The following is a 14229-nucleotide window of genomic DNA, read 5'->3' as shown; positions in this document are numbered from 1 at the left end:
AACTCAAGACATGAGGCTAAGTCATTGAACATCTCATAGCACACCTTTTTTCATCTATCAAATGGAGATAATATTTCTACACCATCTATCTATGAGTGTTCATATATTAAATAAGACAATGTTTGCTAAATGTAGGAAGCCTCTGTTATATTACAATGAAGAAAATCATTTTTCGGATTTATTCAAAGTATTACAATTTTGTTTTATCAATATTTTTAACCCAAACTATATTTATTTTTCATTTTCATTTTATAGTAAATTCAGAATCTTGCGACAGTGATCTCACAGTAGGTGAATTAACCAATAGAAGCTTTGAAAGCTTATAAACTTGGAATTATAACTTCAGTGCTTAAAGAAGCAGAAGAGAATATACTGGTAAAAATGATCGATTTTGTAGGCAGAAATACTTGAAATATGGTAATTAAACAGGGTAAGAAGCATCACATGTATATACACCAAAAGCAACTGTAGTTCTAAGTATTCCTTTCAAGATTCCACAGGCCATTAGTTTCCTAGGATATTGCTGATTAGTGTAGCTCCTTCTATTAATTAGGGTTCGCTTCAAAATATCCTAAGAAAGAAAACCCAAATAATGTGGTTTACAAAGTTATTTTGCTCTCATGAAGCAATGCAGAAGTAGAAAATCCAAGGCTGGTAGTGCAATCCTACCAGCCTGGATTCTCAGCTTCCATCTCTAGATCTTTACTCTGTCATGTCTTCACACTAATCAGTAAGAAGAGCACAAAGTAGGAAGAGGCATGCATGTCCATGCCCCTTAAAGGCGCAAGTTAGAAGCATCTCTCATCGATTCTGTTTTATCCCTACGGTCACACAGATACGGTCACACTTAGCTCAAAGGGGAAACTGGAAAATGTAATCTCCAGCTAGTGGCCATGTGCCTCATCACATGTAGTGTATATATTATTAGGAAAAAGAGAGATTGGTGAAAAAAGTAGCAGTTTCTGTCACAATCCCTTTTTCTAGTGTTTGCTGAACTATATAAAACAGAAAATAGTCTTACCCCAGTGTTCTGTTTACTGAGTTTCATATAAAACATTAATTCTGTGGTGGTAAATGCTGTGTCAAAATATTTTTTGCTCCAGACCTTTCAAGTTATTAAACTTGTAAGCATATATACCTTAGGAAATTGGAATGTATCAGAGTGACATGCAAGGATATTCTAGACTGAATGTTTGTGGCCCTTCAAGTTCATATGTTGAAACCCTACCCCACAATGTGATGGTTAGAAGGTGGGCCTTTTGAATTTAATTAGGCTTAGATGAAGCCTTGAGGATGGAGTCCTTGTGAATGGAATTAGTGCCCTTCTAAGAGTCCTAACAGAGTTTGTTTCCCCTCTCTGCTTTCCACTGTGTGAGGATACAACCAGAAGTCAGCAGCCTGGAAGGGGGCCCACATCACAACCTGACCATGCTAGCACCCTAATCTCAGACTTCCTGCCTCCAGAACTGTGAGAAATTTCTGTTGTTTGTAAGCCAGCTAGTCTATGGTACTTTGCTATAGTAGTGCAAACTGACTAAAACAGGAGTTGTAACAAAACAACCCCCAAATCACAGTGGACTAACAAATCAGAAATTGATTTCTTGCCCACGCTAAGACCAGTTTTGGTGTTAATGGCTAGTGAGTATCCTTTTACATGGCCATTTTTGTGACTTTATACCCCAGCTCTCTGATGGATCTTCTGCATCTTCCTGGGAGACAAGGGAAGATCATGTTTGAAGGGTCCTGCAGGAGGAATATACGGGTCAAGCCTGGAAGTGGCCTGCCTACCTTCTGTCCACATTCCGTTAACCACAATCCATATAGGATCACACCTAAACGTGAGGTCGGCTGTGCATCCGGAAGTTTGAGGAAATGAGTTTCATGAACACATTGGATGTGCATTGGGTCTTTCTGTTTGAGACTTCAATTTTTTTCCTTCTAGGATCCAGTAATTGCTGGAGGTTTTAGTTGAGATGGAATGCCTCACTTACATTGCAGCCTTGGGTCTTGGCTCTCTTACTTGCCATCACTTTCTTTCCCACTTTATTCTACTTCCCACCAACTAGAAAAAGGCCATGAAATTGTTTTCCCTCACCATTACATATTCTGCTTTCCCCACTGCATTTCTCGAATGCTTTCCATGATTTATGAGTGAATAATTATTTCTATTCACATGTTTTTTTAAATAAAAAATTACCTATCTCTTCTCTCCTAACACTTACTATCATTTCCCCCTTGCTGAACAATCTGTAACTATCTTTCATACAAGTTGCCCAGGCCTTTCTCTATATACAATTAATTATTCCATCAGAAGAATACTGAGAGGATGGCCTATTAAATAAAAACGTTTAGAGCCAAATTCAGAGCCATGATCCATCTTAGTCATAAACCTCAGAATATTTTGAGCACATGCCAAAAAACTTTAGCTTAACTGATTTTAAAATTATGCAAAAAGTTGAGATTACATGTTTTAGAAAGAGAAATAAATATTCCATATTTATTTATTAAATGAACATTTATAAAGCATCTACTATGCAGGCACTCAGCAATACAGTAAGAATAACCAATCAAAATGATACAGATCCTTCTCTCTTAGAACTTAGTCTAATTAAGAACTGAACCTTGGGTAAGTAATTATAATCCAAAGGAAATAAATGATTAAAAAGAGGGAAGTTAAAATGTTATTAAACAGAGGGACCTAGTCATGTGTTAATTGTCAGAGAAACTCTGACTGAGGATCTGATACCTTCAAGGATGAGATGGAGTAGGCTGGGTAAGGTGCAAACAAGAAAAAGGAGAAAAATTACAAATTCTTTCCGATACCCTAACATAATAGTCTTACAAATTCCAAGAAAGTCCCTGTAATTAATAATAACTTCTGACTTCAATGTAGCCCTAATTTTTTTAGTTCCAAAAACCTTTATCTTAATCTATTATCTTAATTACTCCTCTCAAAAGCCTTTACCATATTTATTATTGTATTCATGTTACAGATGAGGGAACTGAGATTCAGAGAATTTGAATAACTTGACAAGGTCACAAGGCTATTGGGTAATTCAATTTTTATTTGGATCATCAACAGGGCAGGTCATGTCCCCAGGTCTTCCAAACAGAGACCAAGTTTTAGAGGAAGCAGAGAATAATGGTTCAAGAATCAAACTACCTGGGTTGAAATCCCGGTACTATCACTTACTAGTCAGATGACTTTTGGTAAATTTAACCTGTGTTTACTTGAAGTTGTTCATTTACAATGTGAGGATAATCATAATATATCTACCTTATGTATATTGTTACAAAGAACACAAGTTAATATTTGTAAATCACTTAGAAGAGTCTCTGTAATGGGAAAATTCATTTAATAATAGTCACTGTCTTATATGCACAGTCTAATTTTCTAACTCTGTATAGAAACTAGATTCTAACCAATGGACTATACCAGTATTTGAGACTTCCAGGGGACAAAAGCCGCTTCAGAAAAGCAATAGTGCTTAACTGAGCTAATATCCGAAGTGCAACAACATGATTGTGCTTTCTACTTAGAATGACTTTAAAAAGTAACCTTTGAGATGCAAGTATGTCCTATAAACTCTTAATTCAGTAAGGGAATTAAATTGGACAGAAACAAACATGGCTTCAGGAGGTACACATCTGGTCTTATTGTTGGTAACGCTACCAAAGAATTCCAGCCTTCTCTGGGTTTCATGACAGGAATCTCACTGATTGAGCTGACTGCAGGCCACCTGCAATCCTGTGATAGGAAGCTTATAAAGTACCATCCAAAGAGGGAGAGTGGGAACCACTGTGATAGGGCCCTCTCCTCCCTGAAAGAATCCATTACGGAAAACGGCTGGATTAGGTGCGTCAGCTTTTTCATTATACATTGATAGCAATAATCCCTATATTCAAATTTATAGCTATGAAAGATTTAAAAAAAAAAAACACCAAAATGGTATAGGGAAAGAACTCAAGTTTTGGAATGAAAAGACTGAAGATGCAGTTTTGGCATTAGCTGCTCAGCAGACATGTGACCTTTATTATGTCATCCAGATTCCATAATCTTATTTTCTGTAGAATCATGTTAAATGTACTCTCTCTCCCTTATGGGACAGAGGAACATCCAGTGGTGTGCTAGCACTGACTCATCTGCTGTGAGAACAGCATCTTTTCCCAATGATGACATCAAGTTGGTTCCTTGAAATTAACAATCATGGGAATATTTACAACATGGAAATTGATAGGTGCTATAAATCACATCATATTTTCAACATCTCTCCCCTATTTACTATTCTCCACAAAAATACCCTCTGAGATCTGGTTATTAATCTTTGGCTAGTACACTACTGGGGATGTCTAATGAGAAAATGTGCCTGAAATTGTTTTGTGAACTGTAACATGTAATGAAAATATATTAGAATATTCATTATGGAAAATTATAGACATATAGGAATTCTATGACTTGCATATGAAAATATCATCAAATGATCTTGCCTGATTAGAAAGCAAAACATAAATGAGACAGTAGGATACATTTAAATGACTTAATTGACTTGTATATTCTAGAAGAGCCCTATGAAATCAAGCCAATGAAGGGATGTCAAAGTCAACTTAGTAGGGTGACTAACCATCCCTGTTGCCTAGAACTATGGGATTTCCCAGGATCAGAACAAGTTACATAATTTGCAGGGCCCAGTGGAAAATTTTAAAATGAAACACTTGGTTCAAAATGATTCAGAATTTCAAGATAGCAACAGCAGAGCATTAAACCAAGTTATGAGCAGATTTGGGTGGGGAACACTCAGGTGCACGCTTATGAAGCTATCCCTACTTAGGACACAGCACTTTCACTGCAAAAACCAGAACAGTCTGGGGAAAACAGGGTCTAGAATGGTTGGCGGCCTTATCTTTGTTTCTAAAATAGTTAGCATTAACATAAATACATTATGAAAGTTTTAGTACACCTGATGAAATATACCAAATATACCAGGTACTATCAATTCAGTCATAAGTGAAAAACAAGGAAGAGAATATAGCTTGGATGACACTTTGCTTAAGCCCTTTGCTTGTTTCAATCAGTACAATTTAGTGAATGAAATTACTGCTGTGCGATTCAATATTTCTGAGTCTCCCCAAACACACAAATCTAATCTTAGAATATAGAAAGCCATTATAAAATCTTACTTTAAAACAAGTTTCAGACAAATTTTAAATGAAGAACTGAACCATTATTCTTGAAGTGTAAGATCCCTTTATAGACATGTTTATGAACTAGAAAGAAGACCTAAGAAAGGCTGAAAAAAAATCACTGGATGATATGAATTATGAATGTCCTGTGTATTTATAATATGTATGTAAAGAAAATGTTTACATGCATGCATGCACATAAACACAGAGGGTACCAAGAGGGGAAATTAGTCTGATGCTTAAAATAGTAAACAATTTAAAGTGATAACATGTGAACTAATATCGCTCTCCTTTACTGAGCTTATGGAGAAGACTATGACTAATTATGACTGATTCACCATTGTCTTTGTGCAAACAATGAAAATACTTAGAGCAGTTGTTCCCAAATTTTAGTGTTCCTTAGAATCACCTGGAAGACTTGTTAACACAAATGATAAATCCCACTGACTTTCCAATTCAGTAGTTCCCTCTTAGGGCTAGAGTATTCATATTTTTAAGTTTACCAGTGACATTGCTTGCTCTGAGATGACACTGTTGAGAACCAGAATTTGTGGAGCATTTGTGACTTTATCACCTAATACTACATGGTAAGAAACAACCATCTGCCACTACATTTGCTTCATTGCTCCATTCCCAACAGTTGAAGGAATTTCCTGAATCAAATTAAAAGTATTTTCTAATAAACATAAATGCTAATTAATTATATTTATGCCTGTAGAGCTAGTACTTTGAGAAAACTTTAAATTGGATTGAAAGTTAATGCTTCCATTATACTTAGGGACTTGCTTAGATCCAGGATCTTTTTTTTGATCTGCAATATTATATTTCTGCTGCAAATAGTTTAAATTATAAGCCTTTTAAAAGTACTCAGCCATCAAATACAACCTCCTAAAATTACCATGTGTAACCTTGTGAGGCTGTGCACTTCATAGTTTCTGAAATTAACTTTCTTAAAGGAGTCTATCAGGGTGAACACAGCCAGGGGGTCTAATATCATTTCTATTCTAGCCTCAGACACACTAATGTACATTTAAGAATTTTTTTTTGGTTTCTTTTCTCCCAGTTATATTTCTGAAACTCAATGAAATATTAAAATAGGTTAGAGAAGCACATAAAATTAAATTAAATCAAATAAACTCTGCTCTAAAGATTTAACTACATACTGTTTTTCAAAATCTGACAGGCATGATAAAGTGCAACATGTATACCCCAGCTCCCTAGAAAGGAGCAAACTGAATTAAATAGGATGATACATGTGAAAATACCCATCCAGTGTCTGCCAAATAGTAGTTGCTCAATTTTTTAAACATAATTTTCAAAGGTACACATCAGAGCACTTATCAGTATGGAAATATATCAAGGCAGAAGCATGTTATGTGGGATTTTAAAGACAGACACATTTTTGGGCTATCAGAATATAGATGAAGAAAATTTCAAGTAAAGGAAATTATATATACAGAGGTAAAGTTTTTAAAGTGTGAACTCAAGTTTAGAGGATAGAGAGCAATTTAGCTTAAATCAGTGAATTTCAACCCTGGCTGCACATTAAAATCACCTAGGGTATTTTAAAACATCAAGTGCCTGAGCCCCATTCTATACCAATTAAAACTGAATCTCCAGAGGATAGGGATAGCCATCAGCATTAAAAACAACAAACAAACAAACAGAAAACCCTCTAGAGTACTATTGAGGAAGAAATAAAAGAGAAAAAGACATGGATTGACAAGTTGAAGTTCCCTATTTCAAGGGACTGTTATCACTAGCCTGAAACTGTTTATTAATTTCCCAAAGGAATGGAGCATCAGACTTGAAGGCATAAGACAGAGTAATTTGGGCAACTGCCACTGTCCTTTACAAAGAACTGGGAGCCGTTCTGGCATCCATGACGGCTAACAAGGTCCCTGCTGGCTTATCAGACTTCCCATCAGGGGGAATTTCTGGACAATTGTGAGGCAATAACACATTCTGTACCTTGTTGATAATAGGTGAAAATAGCAAGTCAATAAATTCATTTCATAGTGCACAATAACATGAGGCTCCCAAGGTGCATCAGCAAGTCAGTATGGACACAACTAGGCTGCAACACACAAGAAGGAATAAGGGTTTTGGAATCACCCAAAACTACTTTCAATTTCTTGATGCCTTCATTTACTAGCTTGAATTTGGATGTGTTATTTAACTTCTATAAACTTACATTTTCACATCTATAAAACTGGGACAATGATAATATTCATATCACAAGTAGCCCTGGGACTCAAATGAGATCAGATTCAAGAAAGACTTTTGAAAAGCTTGATGTATAAGTTACGATTATTTGGTGCCTAGAATTTCCTCTTCAACTTGCTCTTCCAAAAGAGAATAATCTCAGCAAAAGAAGCTACTTATGTTGGTGTAATTCTTATTTTTTCAAGGTGATTTTCTGGCTAAAAAAGTGAATTGTGTGAAGAAGTAAAATACAAAGTAGTTTGTTCACATTTGTGTATTATTCAATATCCATGGAATTTTCTCTATTTGGTCGCATAACAAGTAGCCAGTGAAGCTCCTTGAAGGCCCTTTAAAGATTTTGTGGAAAGAAATGTATTTTTCCTATTTCCTATTTCTATAGGATATACAAATGAAGGCTTGAGAAGTATTTTATATTTGTTTTTTTTAAGTACAAAGGTATGCACGATGCTGTTTTGGACTGTGGAAAGTCAAAGCAAATGATTTGGTTCCTACTTTAGAGGCATTTCCAGTCTAAATGGAGACACAAAATATATACAGCTCATCTAAAATTGTTAACATAACAATTTTAATGTAGGTTGTCTATATCACAATGATTATACCTATCACAAAGAGGCTGGCATCTGTCCACCCTGCACCTTTGAATATTTCTGAGCCCCGTCACAGTGCACTCTGACAAGCCCCATGTGCTGCTTATTCTGATGTCCTTCCTCATATCACTGGAGGCTTTCCTAGATGCAACATCTGGCGAGTTAGCAAAAGAAGTGAGGAAAGGAGCATGAACTCTTGAAAGCACTCTTAGAATGCCAATCCTACTTTCTAGAATTGCCCAGGAGCACTTGATATTGGATGAGGGCTGGCAGGAGGCAGGTTTCAGTAGAGCAATGGCGTCAGGAAGGGGAAAGTGTTTGATGCTGGGATGGGTCCCAATGGCAGGGAGTTGTAGTGGAAGACTTTCTGCAGCGGGAGCACCCCATACTCTTGGCTGGTAGCTCATCTGAGCACCCATGTATCAAACACAATGAGCTCAGAGAAATGATAGCTTCAGGAAGCATTCATTGTGCTCCAGATGCAACACTAGGTGTTTTGTACTGTCAGAATTAATCCTTACCAGAATCCTTGAGATGGACATTAATTATTTCCTCTCTTACCACTGAAGAAAATGAGGCTCAAAAAAGATAAATAACCTGACGAAGTGTATAGTTTCAGTAAGTAACATAGAATGTACACCCAGATCTGCTTAGCTCTAAAAAGCTTTTCTCTATAGCATTATCTCCAAACTGGGAGAGACACACTGCTGCAGGTTCACTAAGACTCTAAAGGGGACATAGCACAGAGTTTTAGGAAATTTATTTCCAGGTTGTCCTCCTAAGTGTAGTTTTCTAAAATGAATCTGAGAAGGTTTCTGAAGGTTCTCCTTAATCTTCCCCTTTTCATGATCTCCCTTCTCTGACTTCTCAGAGGGCATACCTCTCACCTATCCTGAATCCATTCTCAACAGAGTGTATTCCCAGAAGAGGCAAAAATTTTCAAGGTGCCAAACTAATGGAGAATTCCAAATATTGGTGCCACTCTCGCTAAAAGGTATGACTTTAATAAATAGGTAGCAAATGTCTTGCAAGTCAGGTGGTTTATAAATAAATTCATAATTTAGAACACAGTTTTCATTAAAGAATTCTTGATTGAGTTATCTGATGATGGATCAGATTACTTTGATGCTCGATCAGTATGTCATTTTTGGCATATGTAAATAAAAAGGAGTTCAAGTAATTAGGTGAAATTACTACAAAAAATCTTCATTCACATCTAATTTATGAAACAAAGTTTCTCATCTATTTTCTAAAACTGAGTAGAAATTTATGCTGAACTTTTACCATTTGTAGAAATGAATAATATTCATCCATGGGTATATGAATTTATTTTTAATTAACAAACTTTCATCAATATTAGTAAGATTATTACATCAGTAGTATTAAGAAAAGAATTTTCAATATAATTTTGCTTTTTATATTCAATAATTATTTTGTAAAATATTTTGTATATGTATGTGATTTTAAAACATTGTTTATTACTGAAATGTTTAATAACCTAATTCAAAAGATAAGATTATTGGCCACATAAAATTTTTTTAAAGTAATTTTAATTTTGTACCTATTTTTGTTGTAGGAAAGTATGACAAACTACTAAAGGAGTTTTTTAAAAATCAAGAATATTTTATATAACAATTAGGTATAATTCTAAGGGAAAATAAAATAAAAATGAGATAAAGTGAAAAAAGGAAACCCCATAAAATTTCAGTCTGCAGTAGTTTGATATGGATGATGGTGAATAAGGTGGATACATTTTTTAAATGATAATAAATCTTCTGTTTTAAAAGTATACTTTTTGCAATATCCCTGAAGTCATATCTGGTGAAACTGTTAATAATTATGATTAAAACAATTTCAAATCTATTTATGACAGACTACTAAAAGAGTTTTTTAAAAATCAAGAATATTTTATATAACAATTAGGAATAATTCTAAGGGAAAATAAAATAAAAATGAGATCAAGTGAAAAAAGGAAACCTCTTTATGTAAGAGCCAACATAAACTTGGCTTTAAAACCTTCCTTTGATGCCAGTCAAGGATAAAAGCTTGAAGACAATTGCTCTACAGAAGCTTGTCCTCCATGGTATGTGATTTATTGCTACAGAGGAAAGGCAGTAAACCAGTGCATTTGAGAGCTTAAGCTCTAAAATAAAACAGGTTTGTGTCCTAACCTTAACTCCTCAATTTGCTTTTTAATCTTAGACAAATTACTTGACCTCCTTAGGCCCCCTTTTCCAAGTTTACATGATGGAGATGATGAAGGTACCTAATTTGTAGGTTCATTCTGAAGATTCTAGTAAATTAATCATGTCAAGCTCTTAGAAAAATTGCTGCATATAGTTAAGTGCCATGCACATATAATCATAAACGTTTCCATAGACAGAGAGCTCAGAGGGGACAGAAGTGTGTGCAATTAGGCTAGGCTTCCAGAGGGTTGCAGGGCTTGGTACGTTTTCCAAAAATGAGTGCAGGAAGCTCAGAAGGAGGGAAAAAAATCACAGACTTGAGAGTGCAGAAATACTGTGAGCCACAATGGTGGGAGATAAGACATCAAATGCAAATTCAAGAGCTACAGCTTTAAAAATGAAGAAGTTGACAAGAAAATAATCCTCACTGCATAAACCTCCCTCCATAGCCAGACCTCCACGATGGCATCCTACCTTTTCAAAACTGTAATCTTACACAGTTTCTGCTTGTTTGATTTCCAGATTCGAAGTTTAATAATACACCCCTTGCTCTATTTCCCCAATTTGCTTTCTGCTTACATTTTAACTTTGTTACTCTGACTTTTTTGTCTGCTTTCTGACTCTGAGTTCTACTTATGTTTTATGTTTTGCTTAAATGGGACTCTGAAGTGTTAACTTACTCTCTCTTTTCCCAGGGAGTGTGTGAGAGAGAAGACAAAATATCAAGAGCTCAGCTCTTGCAGTTTAATTGATATAGGTTAAAATCCCAACTCTACCACCTCCTGTGTAGCCTAAGGAAATTCAGAACTTCTCTGAGCCTTAGTTTGGTCTTCTTTCCATTGGGGATAACAATTTCTAATTGACAGAGTTGCTGTAAAGATTGGAGGACAGAAATCACAAAAAGCATATAGCAAATTAACATTCAGAAAATAACAGCTATTATAATTATTATCCCCATTACCAGTATCCCTGATATAATGAATGGAACCATTTAATGGAGTTCTGATTAACTTTGAAATGATTACCTTGCAAAATCAAACTCATCATGACCCAATGTCGCCCAGACTGTTGAAGATGAATTGTAATGTGGAAGGTTACAAGTTTTTATGCTTTCTCTGGAATCAGAAACCAAAATTAAAAGTAACCACCAGAACTGGAAAGCAAGAGATACATAACAGGCTGGAAAGATCTGTCCTAAGCACTGTTACAGATTAAAATGAGACTGACTATGCTGATTATTATAACAGGTCTTAATACTACTCACTACCTAAAGGAAGAATATAGGCGAAAGCACCAGGCGGGAGCACAAACTGGCTCAGCCTATTCAACCTGGTTAATCAGCCCCTTGGACCCAGGTTAACACCATTCAATTTCTAAAGATCTATTAAATACTCACTGGGTATCCAGAATGTAAAGAACTGAAATACAAAATGAATTTTATTATTGATTTTGTTTCTGTGAGTTAGGCTTTTAATTGTAGCCTGTAAACCAAATGAAATAATCACTTAGATATTCAACCATTAAGACAAGCTAAATTTTTCCCATTCTTTTTTTTGACCAACAGGATTTGCTAGTCCACTTACTGGGATAGCAGATGCCTCTCAAAGCAGTATGCACAATGCCCTGCACATCTATATGAATGGAACGATGTCTCAGGTACAGGGTTCTGCCAACGATCCCATTTTTCTTCTTCACCATGTATTTGTTGACAGGTTAGTTGACATTTCTTCATAAATTATGTGCTCAATGGTGTTAAATATAGTGTGACTTTAGCTATTACATAAAAGCTAATGAATTATGGTGGTCTATCATCTTTGATTGGGTTCTGCCAGAAATAGACCCTAGACTCAGGATTTGAATGCAAATGTTTTATTAAAGTGTTTTGTTAAAGAGAAACCAGTAAGAGAATGGGCAAAGCAGGATAAGAAGAAGGGAGTACAATTTCAGTTGAAATTCCACACCCAGCCAGATCTTGGAAGAGTGTAAAAGACACCTTAGTTGTCTTGCCTTAAAACAAAGGAACTGAGTTTTTGTAGCTCTGTGTTAAATAGCCATTGGCTATAGGTTGCCATACAGTAGGAGCTGTGAAGCTCCCAGGGACTAGCTAATTCCAGAAAGGCTATGCAGCTCTAGTGCCCAAGGGCAGTCTTTTGAACGTTGCAGGGGCATGTGGTTAGGAGAAAAAGCATGTAGAATCAGGTCGCTGGGCACACACAGCTGGCATCTAAAGTCATCTGGACAAGACATTAATCTGCTACATCTCTCATCAACATATTTCTTTTCTCTCTAGCAATATTATTTTAATTTATTCTTTTCCAGCCTCAGACACTCACATATAAGCAGATACAATGTTTGATCTCAACTACTGGCCAGAACATCTTATGATTAATTCTCCAGACAGGGTGCACATGTGGCCCAAATAGTGGGTTTAATGTGATTCAATTTTCCTGGAAAATTTCCTCCTTACTAACCCACTTCCATTATATATGCAATGTCTTAGCTATAGATTTTGGACTTAATCTTAGATGATGGTAACAGAAAAGAAAGTACATGAAGGAAAGTCAGTTGTCCATTTCTGGAATTCTTCACATGGGGAGGATATAAAGCTTTAAGTCATGATGACGGTTGTAGGGCTCTTTTTTTTTGGTCCCATCCGAGTTAATTTTCTCACAACAGCCAATGAATAAAGGGCCCAGATTTATACCTGCCATTAAGATAATACTGTCATTCTCTTTGGTAAATATAACAACTTCTATTTTTCATGTTTTGAAGCTAAGGAAGTTGAAACTGAAATTTAGATGTTTAATTTATCATAATCTCCAACACACTCTTGCGACCAGGAACAAGGACATAATCTCAAACAAGAAAATGACCATTCGTCTGGAAGGTTATTAAGCAGATTCTTATTGCTGTCATGGCAACTCTGTATTATAGGAATTAAGTAACATCCCAAGTCAAGTTTTATTCAGAAATTAGTTTTTAAGAAAGTGTATAAGCACCAAAATTACAACAATATAACATCATGATCATCTATACCCATACATAAAAGAAAGAGGAAGGGGGCTGGCAAAACATTTTACCAAAATAGATAGATTGAACTCTTTCTACTGAGTCATTTTTTCATCATATAGCCCTTGTGGGTTTTTGGCATTTTTGATCTTTAGTTTTGTCCCATGAACTTTAAAGAATTACAGAATTCCTAGACACCTGGATGCCCTAGGCAAGGAATCAACAAACTATGTCTTATAGGCCAAACCTATCTCCTGCCTTATTTGTAAATAAGATTTTATTGGAACACAGCTACAGATTGATCATTTACATATTGTCTATGGCTGCTTTCATGCTACAATGGCCGAGCTGAGTTGCTGGGACTGAGACCATGTCTTGCCAATGGGTTTCAGCACCAGACAAGTTCACCATGGATTCAATGTGACCTAAGAATTGACAGTAGAACAGTCATTTCCATGGTGGCAGGTCAATCACTAGAATCCCATCCACTCAGAGTAAGTCTGCAGGCAGCAAGCCAGTCACTGCCTCTGGGCCTCTCTGCCTGCAAAGCCATCTAAGTCTCTGTCCTCGGTGCTGCCACCACTCCAGCCTCTGCTCTGCTTTCCTGCAGCCTTGCAGCCTTGCAGCCATGCCACCATGTCACCCAAAGAACACTGGGCAGAGCTCTTTATATAGAGTCGATAACAACGTATTGCCCACAAGTGTGTAGTGAGCTAGTTGACCAGGGCCAAGTGAGAATCCTGGCCAAAGGCACCTTCACTTTATCCACAGACCTATGGCCCACAAAGTGGAAAATGTCTAGTTTCTAGCCCTTTACAGGAAGTTTCCTGATCCCTGCCCAAACACAGAATTCCATACTTATATTTCAGATGAGAGGAAAAGTTGATCTTTCACTAGATCACCTCTATGCATATTTATAGAAAATGCTGTAATTGAATTCCATGTCTGGGGACATGTTTTTTTTTTTCAAGAGAAAGAAAGCCATTATGCAGATACATGGCTATTAGAAGCCACTCTGGCATCTTTGAAAATTAAGATTT

At 36.2% G+C, this 14229-nt stretch overlaps 1 protein-coding gene across 1 annotated transcript in view; it reads left to right on the top strand.

Annotated features, from left to right (window-relative positions):
* The window catches only part of TYR (tyrosinase), a 95801-nt gene that overhangs the window by 25020 nt on the left and 56552 nt on the right, over positions 1 to 14229 (top strand). The window contains exon 3 of the mRNA XM_073215662.1: positions 11745 to 11892. Within this exon, the coding sequence (XP_073071763.1) occupies positions 11745 to 11892 (148 nt within the window). The remainder of the gene's footprint in view (positions 1 to 11744; positions 11893 to 14229) is intronic.

The sequence above is a fragment of the Manis javanica genome, chromosome 11, assembly GCF_040802235.1.
Source record: "Manis javanica isolate MJ-LG chromosome 11, MJ_LKY, whole genome shotgun sequence".
Lineage (NCBI taxonomy): Eukaryota > Metazoa > Chordata > Mammalia > Pholidota > Manidae > Manis > Manis javanica.
This window is presented reverse-complemented; position numbering and strand designations above follow the sequence as displayed.